This window comes from Cheilinus undulatus, linkage group 4 (genome assembly GCF_018320785.1).
Source record: "Cheilinus undulatus linkage group 4, ASM1832078v1, whole genome shotgun sequence".
Lineage (NCBI taxonomy): Eukaryota > Metazoa > Chordata > Actinopteri > Labriformes > Labridae > Cheilinus > Cheilinus undulatus.
The window spans coordinates 7,641,917-7,654,047 of record NC_054868.1 but is presented as its reverse complement, the minus strand read 5'-3'; the positions used below and the strand labels follow the sequence as shown (position 1 = coordinate 7,654,047).

The 12,131-nt window shown below is 39.9% G+C and overlaps 1 protein-coding gene across 1 annotated transcript in view; it reads right to left on the bottom strand.

The window, feature by feature from the left end:
* Positions 1-12,131, bottom strand: part of LOC121508774 (VPS10 domain-containing receptor SorCS1) — a 330,036-nt gene that overhangs the window by 32,492 nt on the left and 285,413 nt on the right. Inside the window, exons 16-18 of the mRNA XM_041785854.1 lie at positions 8,834-8,967; positions 2,296-2,409; positions 671-842 (exon numbers count right to left, since the gene is read on the bottom strand). Of these exons, the coding sequence (XP_041641788.1) occupies positions 671-842; positions 2,296-2,409; positions 8,834-8,967 (420 nt within the window). The remainder of the gene's footprint in view (positions 1-670; positions 843-2,295; positions 2,410-8,833; positions 8,968-12,131) is intronic.

Genomic DNA, 12,131 nt, shown 5'->3' with positions numbered 1-12,131 from the left:
ACTCTTGACATGCAATGTACAACGCTCCAGGGAGACACTGAATCATTCATGGTGGATCTTAGGTAAGTCTTTTCTTGCTATCAGCAGCACCTCATCTTGGTTCACATTAATATTTTATCTGTTAATTTCATGGTTGTGTCAGTTGTTTACTATACAGCTCTAGGTGTGTGCTGCCCTGTGAGAGAGTCACAGGAGCGACTATCACATTAGACGCTCATCATGCCCTATATCTAATTTTATTTACTTATCCATTTTTTACCTACAATACTTCTAAGACATAAAGGGAGGCTGATATTGTGGGCAAATCATGAATTTGTTGCCTAAATAGAAACATATTAATGAGTGCAAATATTTTTTGAGAATGATGAAGCTGGAGGCTCAACTGCCTGCATCAGCCATGTGCATACATACTCCGTATTTTAAAAGGATAATAAATCTATATGTAAAGAATTTCAATCAAGTTGCTGTGCACTGATTTAAATCTATAGAACTGTAGCAAAGCAACAAAATGTTTCTGCATCAGTATGACACATTCAGACAAATCTTCAAAAAAACCCTGCATCCTAACCAACCATTCCCAACCTTCTGCCCTTCCTTACATTCAGAACATAACACTAAGTTGGTGTGACAGTTGCAGAGGTTGTTTGACATGTACAGAAGAGCAGCTTACCTCCTCCAGAAAAACTAGGAAGGTGACATTGGTGCCCAGTGCGGCCGACAGCGTGCCCTCACTGGTGACCAGGTGGAGACCTTTGGGCGCTTGCATGGGACACTGCTGCCTCCTGGCTGTGTACTCCACACTGATTCCAGCTGTGCAGTTATTAGAGACCACTTTCCTGTATCTGAGAGTGAAGGAGAAAAAAACAGCTTTCACTTCACGTTCAACTGATTTTATATTAGGAGGCAAATTATACCTCTCTGATATGGACAGAGTGCATTATGGGAAAAAAAAAATCTTTAAAGAGCATGTTACTTTGATTATCCAGAGCAGCTGCCTTACACCTTTTTCTATTATTACAAAGTGAATTTAATTACTGCTAAACTTTAATAGCTATGATTACCTCCACCTTTCATTGCCATTATAGAATGACAGCACGCTCAGTCTATTTCATGGCTGTTCCTCAACTTCTGCAGATGAAGTGTACTGTAGCTCCTACAAGTACACCCTTGAATCCACAGTAAAAGGCATGTCATTATCACTCGAGTCTAAACTGCTCATTTAAGTTTTGTCTTAGCCAAGTTTGTTGTCATTGTCTTTGACAGAGCCCACAGACCCAAACAGCTGTTCAGATACTCTGAGGTTTAAGAGCACATAGCTGAAGCTTGCTTTATAAAATAGTGCCAAACACAGAGGCTCCCTGGGTGAAAAATAATACGCTTAAGACATTTTCAGCAGAGCGTACATTTGAGCCAACATTGTTTCTTGGCCCATTTTTTTTACAAAAACTGGCTCAATTACAGAAAACAACTGTACCCATCTGCTACACTGTAGCCTAGCTTCCCTGCCGGTACACAGCAAAAACTGGAGTGTTGAACACTTACACTTAAAGTGTAATTTTAATCCTTTCAGAATAAATGGCCTCAGTGTTGAAGTTATCTGACACTGCTGATTCATTCAGTGTTAATCTAACTCTGGGGGTCCGCGAAATAATCAAAAATAAATTATTTAGGTAATGCCATGTCATTAAAAAGCAGATAAATACATATAGGAACCACAGCACCATTAAACAGTTACTGTAAACCAATGACTCACACATAAGGGCCAATAAAAACTCAGACATAATTGTGAGATATCATGTAAATCTATCACTTGTCATGCATTAGTCACTTTGCTCAGGAAGCATTTGGTGTGCAGGTCCAGCTAGCAACAAGGGATAAATATTAAAGCACGCCCACTTCATCAAGTGATGCTGGGCCCAAAGCAGCTACACTGAGAAAATATGATGACAACTCTCTGAGTTTGGTTTTATTGAGAACAGCAACAGAAGACCAAAATGTGCTGTAGGTGACAATCATGCATTGCATTTTGCTTTCTTTTTGTGTATTTTTTCTCTATCACTCTTTTGCTATTTTTTTCAAGGTCAAAATAAAAATTACAACAATTCAATCCAAGATGCCATGCAAACAACATCAGCTGTGGACACAGGCCCTTACCATGCAACATTTTTGCCAGAAAATTGTTGTTTTCATAAGTGCACACTTCAATTATTAGGCTCATACTGGACAATGAGCAACGGTATCTTATATGTATTGCTCATATGTCATTGTTATGAATGTCCCTTATCCTGCTCTTACCCTGTGCTGTTCAGGAAAGTCATCCCTGTGGTGCAGCTCCTTGACATCGTTGAAGGATGGAACCAAAAGGCCGGGGTGCACTTTCCATTTGTGCGTCTCTCATAGCCGTAATCGCTGTAACAATAAAGAAACAAAACAGAGACAATAGTCCAGTCAGGAGGCACAGCAGAAGACGAGACAGAAGCAATAATTCTGGAAGAAACAATAACAGTATGTTCCAAGCTGTAAAGAAACTGACTGCTCTGTATTTTAGAGCTATAGGACATTGCAATTCTGACAGAGAGTTGTAGAAAGTAGCCTGTAAAGTCACATTTAATTTCTTTAATGATGCAACAGTAGTTACAGCAAGCCTCCTCGGTGCTTCTTAAACACAGACCAGAAGTTGTTTGTCCTACAAATTAAAAGGCAGAGCAGCGGCGTGTCCCCAAAATGATAGGGACAAATTGCACCAATTAGAGCTACATGCACACAGATGCAGAAAGTGTTGCAATTGTTAATGAAAGCTATTAGGCTTGGTGATTTATGATTTTGATGGTGCTTATTTCAAGAGCTGCTTCACTCAAGAGACCTGCAGATCTAGGACCGAAGGAAGAAAAAGCAACGATAATAACGCTGATAATTCAAAGAAAGCAGTATGTGAGGAGGTGGAAGTATTCCTTGTAATTGCAGCTGTAAAAAGAATCTCTTACAGCAGCTTTAAAAGAAATGGAATAAATCATCCTTCATATTTGAAATAATTTGACCTTTAAGCAGTGAAGGGTGGCACTCATTCAAATGAAATCAATTGAACATCTTGTAACGAGCACTTAGAAAATATACTCAATCACTTAAACTTCTGCTGGTCCACTTTCAGTCAAAGTGAGACTAAATACCCACATATCCAAATGATTGAAGGATGACTTCTGCTGAGGTCAGACTACTTTATATGATCATAAGCTGGATCTAACAGACGTAGGGCTTCAGGACTCATCAGTCTGAAAATCAGTCATTTTATCCCATGTGGTGTGCATCTCAGTGGACAACAACCATCAAATCAATGGAAATGAGTTATTTAGTTGTCAGTACATACACACCACTGTGAAATAGTACCCCCTCCCTCCTGATTTCTGTTTTTTTTTTTTTTTTTTTGCATATCTGTCACACTTAAATGTTTCAGATCATCAAACTAATCTAACAACTATAGTTGGAGAGCTGCCTGTCTGTCTGGATGTATTTCTGTCTCAACTTGCAAACCTCCCTGTTGCTCCAGTTGTCATTCAATCCTCTCAGAGGACTTCTTGGTCATACTGGTTCAAGACTGGAAGCATAACTTCATAAATATGTCTAGAATTTGTATAAAACTCCAAAATTGCTGTTTTTCCACTTCAGTTTGTTCCCATTTATGTCCTCATCCACCATATGGCTGACATGTGGTCGGCATATTGCATAACTTCCTCTCCTAAGTTTGAGACTTAGACTAGGCCACTCCAAAACTTTCATTTTTTAAGCCATTCAGAGGTTGACTTTCTGGTGTGTACAGATCACTTTCTGGCTGCATAAGTCAAGTACGTGTTTGCTTGAAGACATGAACTGATGGCTGGAAATCTTCTTCAGGATTTTCTGGTAGAGAGCGGGATTCATGGATCCATCAATCATGGTGAGTAGTCCGGGTCCCAGATCAGTAAAGCAGCCCCAAATTATCACACAACCACCACCATGCTTGACTGTTGGTTGGTTTTACACACACCTTCCAAAAAGTTCAACTTTTGTCTCTTCAGTCCAGAGAATATTTCCCCAAAGTCTTGGGGATCAACAAAATATTTTTTGGTGAATGTGAGACGAGCATTCGTGTTCTTTTTGGTCAGCAGTGGTTTTGGCTTTGGAACTCTCCTGTGGACGCCATTCTTGCTCAGTCTCTTTCTTATTGCTCAATCATGACCTCTGACCTTAACTGAGGCCAGCCAGGCCTGCAGATATTTAGATGTTGTTCTGTGTTCTTTTGTGATCTCCTGGATGAGTCATTGATGCACTCTTGGAGTCTTTTTGGTAGGCCGGCCACTACTGGGAATGTTCAGCACTGTTCCAAGTTTTATCCATTTGTGGACAATGGCTTTCACCGTGGTTTTTCTGGAGTCCCAAAGCCTTAGAAATGGCTTTGTTACCCTCTCCAGACTGATAGATGTCAATGAGTTAAGTAAGATGAGCAGGTCTTGAAAGGTGACCTCCTGAATGAGTCATTGATTTGCTCTTGGAGTAGTTTTAGTATGCCAGCCACTCCTGGCATTGTTCAGTACTGTTCAAAGTTTTCTCCATCTGTGGGTAATGGCTCTCACCATGATTCATCGTAGAAATGCTTTCGCAAGTCTTCCCAGACTGATAGATGTCAATGACTTTATTTCTCATCTGTTCTTGAATTTTTTCAGATGGTGCCATGATGGGATGCTTTTAACCCACTTCACTTGTCAGACAGGTTCTATTTAAAGGATTTCTGGACTCATCAGGCCTGGCAGCAATCAGGCCTGGGTGTGGTTTATTAAACTGATCTCAACTTATCTTATCAAAAAATGTGATTGATCAATTGCAATTACTGTTGCACATAGGGCCAGGTAGGTTTGAAAGGGTTTTCCCCATTAATAAATGAAATCATCATCTATAAATTTCATTTTGTATTTGTTTGTGTTATCTTTGTCTAAAATCAAAATTAATTAGATAATCTGAGACGTTTAAGTGTGACAAATGTGCAAAAAAATAATAAAAAAGAAATCAGTAAGGGGGTAACTACTATTTCACGGCCCTGCATGCACAAAGTTTGTGATGACTGATGGGCTGTTTCTACATGCTAAACACACTTTGAGTTCCTTCCCTTTATGAGTTTAACAGGTCATTTTTGACCCTAAGGACAAGAAGGCTATAGAGATTTGTCTGAATTTTCTTTTTTGTACATGCAACAATATCAAGCTCCACTGTATGTTAGGTACAAATGTGCTCACACAAGCACACACACACTGTGGATTCATATTTAAGCAGTTGACTGGTTTCCATTTATCAGCAGCCGCCTCCGTGTGAATCTGCTGGAGCTGCTCTACAATTATAATCTAGAGGATTTTAACCATGACGGTGATCTCTTATCTTTTAATCCCTTACTTGAACAAGTTTCCTGAAACCCTAGGACTTATGGAAAATATATTTGCACTTATACAAGTCTGATGCTGAGCCCACAAAGCTGGAAAAATACCTCGGTTTACACTTTACTTCTGCTCACATTTTTCATTCCACAGTAAAAAATGCACTTTTATTTGAAAAATACAATGCATTATGGATTTTTACATTTGGAACATTCATGCACAGCCAAAACATTTTCTTACAGTTTGAGGGGTTCTTTTAGAGAAGCACTAAGCCTGGCTGTTTTAAGAAGTCATCTAATCTTAGAATAAAGTTTCATTCTTTGGCTGTTTCTGTGGATTTACAGGACATCTTCAGGGATACATGCCCTCACTGGAGCCTCTCACAGAAGACAGTTAACTAAAAAATAAATTCAGACATTTTAATGTTGACCCTCCTTGTCTAATCAAAACCTGCGTCAGTGAATTCCTCCACAGCTAGGTGAACCAGCCTGACAGTTTTAAAATGAGGCCTTGTGGGTCTGGGGATTTTGTTTTATGAGTTAATCTGGCCCTGAAATTATTGATAATTCTATGCACTTTTTGCCTGAAGCATTAAAAACCTGACCCCATGCAAGTCCTTGAGGATAGAGAACTACAGAGACAGTATGGGGCCTCACCAAATCCTCACTTACTCTTATAAAAACTGGTGCATTTATGCACTCTTTCTAATTAGTCAGGGCTTAAAACAGTTTTAGGTAAAGGAAGGGCTTAGCAACGTAATAATTATTTAGACAAATTAAAATATTCACAAACAAAATGAGTGGGTAAGATGATAGTGTTTATACCAAATGGTTTATGTTGTATTAAAATAAAGTTATATCGATCATTTTTTTGCGACCGTTTTTAGACTGGCTGCATGTTTAGCTGCGTGCGTGTGCCTTCAAAAAGTTTGACCTCAATAAGCCCACTACAAGTGACTTCATTCACTGTATAGTGGACCTGTGCTGGAAACTATTCAAATTATAAGCATTTTGTACAGTCAAAGGAAGTTTCTCAAAAGACATGTTACACTGGGCTTTTACTTTGAAAAGCAAAAACCGTAAGTGCACTCCTACTGAGTTTATCTTTTTCTGTGACATACTGGACCGGTGTGAAAACTGAAAGCTTTTACAAATACATATGCATCTTAATAAATTAGAATATAATCTAAAAGTTGATTTATTTCAGTAATTCAGATCAAAAAGTGAAACATATATTATTTGGACTCAGTGCATACAGACTGATATTTTTCAAGTGTTTATTTCTTTTAATTTCAAAGATAATTTTTATTCAATTTTTTTTAACCTTTATTTAACCAGGAGAAAACCTCACTGAGATTAGAAATCTTTTTTAAGAGTGTCCTGGCCAAGACAGCAGCAGTGAACAGAGTTCCAGACAGACATAAAAACAGTCATACATAAACAACATAATACAAGATATGTAATCCATATGCAGCATAAGTACACACACAAGAGTTTAAGCAGCAGCTATTTACCAGAATCAGCCATAATTAAGAATTAATCAAAGCATCTGCATCCAGATGTGTCTGCCTCCAAGTCTTTCAACTTTCTCTTAAAAGTGTCCAATGAGATCAGTTCAATGAGTTTCAACTCTTTTTGTAAATCCTTCCAGGCAGAGGGAGCAACAAATTTAAATGCCTTTTTTTCCCCAGTTCAGTTCTGACCTTTGGGACTGACAGCAAATAAAGATCCTGGGAAGAAGACTATATACTCTTCTGAATGATGTAGGTCTGAAGGTAGGAGGGAAGCAAAGCCAAGAATAACTTTGGAGACAGGAATGTGCCAGTGTTTCAGTCTACTAGTAGACAGTGAAGACCATCCACATTATAGCTTACAGCTGATGAAATCCCAAATTCAGTATCTCAGAAAATTAGAATATTGTGAAAAAGTTCAATATTGGAGGCTCATGGTGTCACACTCTAATCAGCTAATGAACTCCAAACACCTGCAAAGGTTTCTGAGCCTTTAAATGGTCTCTCAGTCTGGGTCAGCAGGCTGTACAATCATAGGGAAGACTGCTGACTTGACAGATGCCCAGATGATGATTATTGAAAGCCTGCACTGGAGCATAAGGCACAAAAGGTCATTGCTAAAGAAGCTGGCTGTTCACAGAGTGCTGTATCCAAGTACATTAATGGAAAGTTTAATCAAAGGCGCACAAGCAACAGGGATAACCGCAGCCCATTCGAGAATTTCAAGATACTTCACAAGGAGTGACCTGCAGCTGTAGTCAGATCCAGGACAACTGTAACATTCCTTGTGTCAGGCTACTCTTGAACATCAGGGGCATCTTACCTGGGCCAAGGACAAAAAGAACTGGACTATTGCTCAGTGGTTCAAAGTCCTCTATGCAGATGAAAGTACATTTTGCATTTCATTTGGAAATCAAGGTCTTAGAGTCTGGAGGAAGAGAGGAGAGGCACAAAATCCAAGATACTGAGGTCCAGAGAAAAGTCTCCACAGTCAGTGATGGTTTGGAGAGCCATGTCATCTGCTGGTGTTGGTCCACTGTTTTATCAGTTCCAAGGTCAGTGCAGCCGTCTACCAGGAAGTTTAAGATCACTTCTTGATTCCCTTTGCTGACCAGCTTTATGGAGATGCTGATTTAATTTTCCAGCAGGACTTGGCACCTGCCCACACTGCCAAAAGTACCAGTACCTGGTTTGTGAACCATAGCATCCCTGCGCTTGATTGGCCAGCAAACTGGCCTGACCTAAACCCCATAGAGGATCTATGGGGGATTGTGAAGAGGAAGATCCGAGACACCAATGCAGAAGAGCTGAAGGCCACTATGACAGCAACCTGGGCTTTGTAACACCTGTGCAGTGCCACAGACTGATTGCCTCCATGCCACGCCGCATTGATGCAGTAATGCATGCAAAAGAAGTCTGACCAAGCATTGAGTGCTGTACATTTCTGTGTTCAAAAGCCTTTTTTTAATTGGTTTTAAGTAATATTCTAATTTTCTGAGATACTGGATTTTTGGGTTTCATTAGCTGTAAGCCATACTCATCACAATTAAAAGAAATAAAAACTTCAAATAGATCAGTCCATGTGTAATGAAGCCTTATAAAATAAGAGTTTAATTTTTTAATGGAATTCCTGAAGTAAATCAGCTTTTTGACGATATTCTAATTCATTTTGATGCACCTATATATCATGCATGCAATTCAGCTAAAAATAGTGACATAAGGTTTTCTGTTCAAATCATGCAGGCCTTGGCCTAGCCCTTCAATTTCAAAGCCATACAATACATCACACACACTTGGATGTTCAGATGTACTCCTTGTACCTCAATAGTGAACTTGTTTGAACCCTAACAACTAATATATAGATTGCATGAAAGTGAGACTCAAAAAGGAATGGATAAAAACATGAGAAAAAGAAGTGACTCACCATTCAAAGTCAGCCTCTGTGCAGTCACAGGGGCCCGACGCCATCGACACAGAGGCCACTTTCCCATTAACGCACCTGGATGTGGGCTTCAGCTTCCGGTAGATTCGTTTGGCTCCCATGAGGCACGGCTCTCCCTTCAAGGCCGATATCAACAGAGAACCAAGAGGAGAGTCACACGGAGAGAGTTTGGAAAAAATGAGCCGCTTTTGTAACTTGCCACCATAAATAATTTACACGATGCAACCAAGCATAAGTGCATCCCTGGGTGTGTGAAAAGCAGCGCTGCCTGACTTCAGCTTGTTGTGCATTCCTGTTCAGCGAATATTTACGGGATTTGTGCTGTGTGGTGTGCTAAACTAAACAACTGTTCCTCCGTCACAAGTGTCAAAAATGAGAATGTGCTGCTTGAGCTCTTTTTCCAAGTTTTTTTGAAACATGGAGAGGAACAAATAAGAAGGAGCTTCAGCGGCAAAAAGCTGCCAGCAACCAATCCATTTTTAGATGTGTGTCTATGTGTGGGAAGTGAATCTACAATCAGTTGGAGTACAAAAAAGATGAGAGGATTACACAAGTCTGTGTCACTGCATCCTCCCATAGCTTGGGCTGTTTTTATCTCCAGAACTTTCTGTCTTTGTGCATTAGGTGTCACTAGTGAGATGCTTTAAAAGCTGGCTGTTCCAGAAATAGACTCAGAGCTCCTAAAATTGTCCTTAACTTCCCCGCCGGTCCTAAAACACAAACACAGCCTTTTGTCTTGAGCTTATTTTGCAGCTTGCTTAGACATAAAGGATGTCTACATTTAGGCAGGTTACCCCTGTAATTGGCTTGGACTCTTGTCATCCACCATGCTATATGTTTTGATCATCACCTGGCTCAGAGCATATGGTTGTCTAAACCAATATCAGAACCGGATCATGAATAAAGGCACACACTAGGTCTTGGCTCGGCTTCAGCCCTGAACAGGTTGAAGGGTTTCCAGGGAGGTTTAATGTATGCAGAGGGGGGCAGGGGTGCTTCATGGAGCACTTGGAGCATCAGCAGCAATCTGGGGAGAATCTGCATAAGTGCTCTGTGTATCAAGAGCAATCCAGCTTTGGCCCACTTACTCCACAGCCGGGCTAAAAGCAGAGCTGGTCAGCCAATGAGCAACTCATCACTCAGGTGATGAAGCCTGGCGTTTGATCAAGGGGCTGAAATCACTTTTTGAACCTTTGTAGGTACTGGTGAAAAAATAACGAGCTCGACTAACTTCACATAGTTTGACTTTCAGTGGAGGAACTGACATCTTATTTTGGAAAAATGGCTCCTGCACTCTAAACTTTAATCCTCTTTGGGTATTTTGTTTATGCAGCAGAATGAAGGTGTGTCAATAAGCTGAGAGTGCTGACATAAGATAAATAGACTGAGCCCGATATCACTCCCTTTGTGTTACCTTGAGTACTATATTTACTTTCTACAGCCTTATTTTGAATGCTAAAATGTGTTTTGTTCTCTTTATGCCCTCAGGCAAACCAAATACAATAACATAATGATAATCCCTTGGTGTCCATAACACTTTCATTACTTTTTCTTGTGTTTATAGATGATGCATATGTTTACCAAAGGCATACATCACAAACCATGACTGAGAATACTCAAGAAAGGTCATAGACAAAGTTATCCTGTACTGGATGCAGGTCCTGCAGCCCAGTGTAGCTCCATGTGCTGGGCTGTAACAAAGTATTTACTTCCTTGTTAAATCATAATTGAACTGTGATTAGCCACATTTTTGGAAAGCTAAAATCACTTTCACTTGCCACACACAGGCCTGATTACTGCCAGACACTTCAAATCAAGATATCCCTTAAATAGAACCTGTCTGACAAAGTTAAGTAGGCTAAAAGATAAAAAAAATCAACACATCATGGTGCCGTCTAAAGAAATTCCAGAGCAGATGAGAAACTAAGTCACTGATATCTATCAGTCTGGAGAGGGTAACAAAGTCATTTCAAAGGATTTGGGACTCCAGCAAACCACTATGAGAGCCATTATCTACAAATGGAGAAAACTTGGAACAGTGGTGAACCTTCCCAGGAGTGGTCGGCCTATAAAGATGACTCAAAGGAGGTCACAAAAGATCCAAAAACAACATTTCAAGAGCTGCAAGCTTCACTTGACTCAGTTAAGGTCAGTGTTCATGACTCAACAATAAGAAAAATGCTGGCATCCATAGGATAGTTCCAAGGGCACAACCACTGCTGACCAAAGACAGCACAAATGCTTGTCCCACATTTGCCAAAAACATCTTGATGATCCCCAAGACCTTTTGGGGAAATATTCTGTGTAGTGAAGTTGGACTTTTTGGAAGATATGCGCTCCAATTCATCTGTTATAAAACTAACACAGCTAGGTCGTAACATCAGAAAGAGAACAGTCAAACTTGGTGGTGGTAGTGCAATGAGCTGGGGCTGCTTTGCTGCTTAAGGAACTGTAATTTATGGAAACATGAATTCTGCAATCTTGCAGAATGTCTCATTTGTTTTTGACCTCAATCTGAAGCGCACATGGGTTATGCTGCAGGAGAGTAATCCCTAATACACCAACAAATCCACCTCTGAATGACTTAAAAAAAAAAAAAAAAAAAAAAAATTAAGGTTTTGGAGTGTCCTAGTCAAAGTCTAAGTCTGAACCTGTATTTTACTGAGATGCTGTGGAATGACCTTAAACAGGCTGTTCTAGCTATGAAATGCTATGGTACTTTTACAACAGATGCACACCTTCCAAAAAGTCCAAATTGACTCATCAGTCATGCTCATAAACCCTCCAATATGGCTGAAATGAAACAATGTCTGCAAAATTCCTCCACAGCGATGTGAAAGACTCACTGCTACTTATTGCAGATGCTTGCTTGCTTGCAGTAGTTGCAGCCAAGGGTGGAACAACCAGCTTTTAGGATTAAGGGGTAATTGCTTTTCACACAGCATTGGGGGGGATGACTTTTTTTTAATTAATACTTTGTTTAAAAAGCCTTTGGATGTAAAAGCAAAGATGGTCAAAGACCTTACTGATGCCAGGATATTTATCATATTTGAAAGGCTAAACGCAGATAAGTAGAAGTAGAGAACATTGGCTACAAGTCTCCTGCTCTGTAGTAAGAACTATGTGGGGGTGTTATGGCACACTTTGTTAATCATAAATATGACACATTGACTTAAAGGTCACAAGACAAGTTTTCTTTTTTTTTAAAGATTTATGTTCAGGCTTTCCATGCCTTTATTAGACAGAGGAGGACAGCGGCCAGAGTCAGAAACAGGGTCAA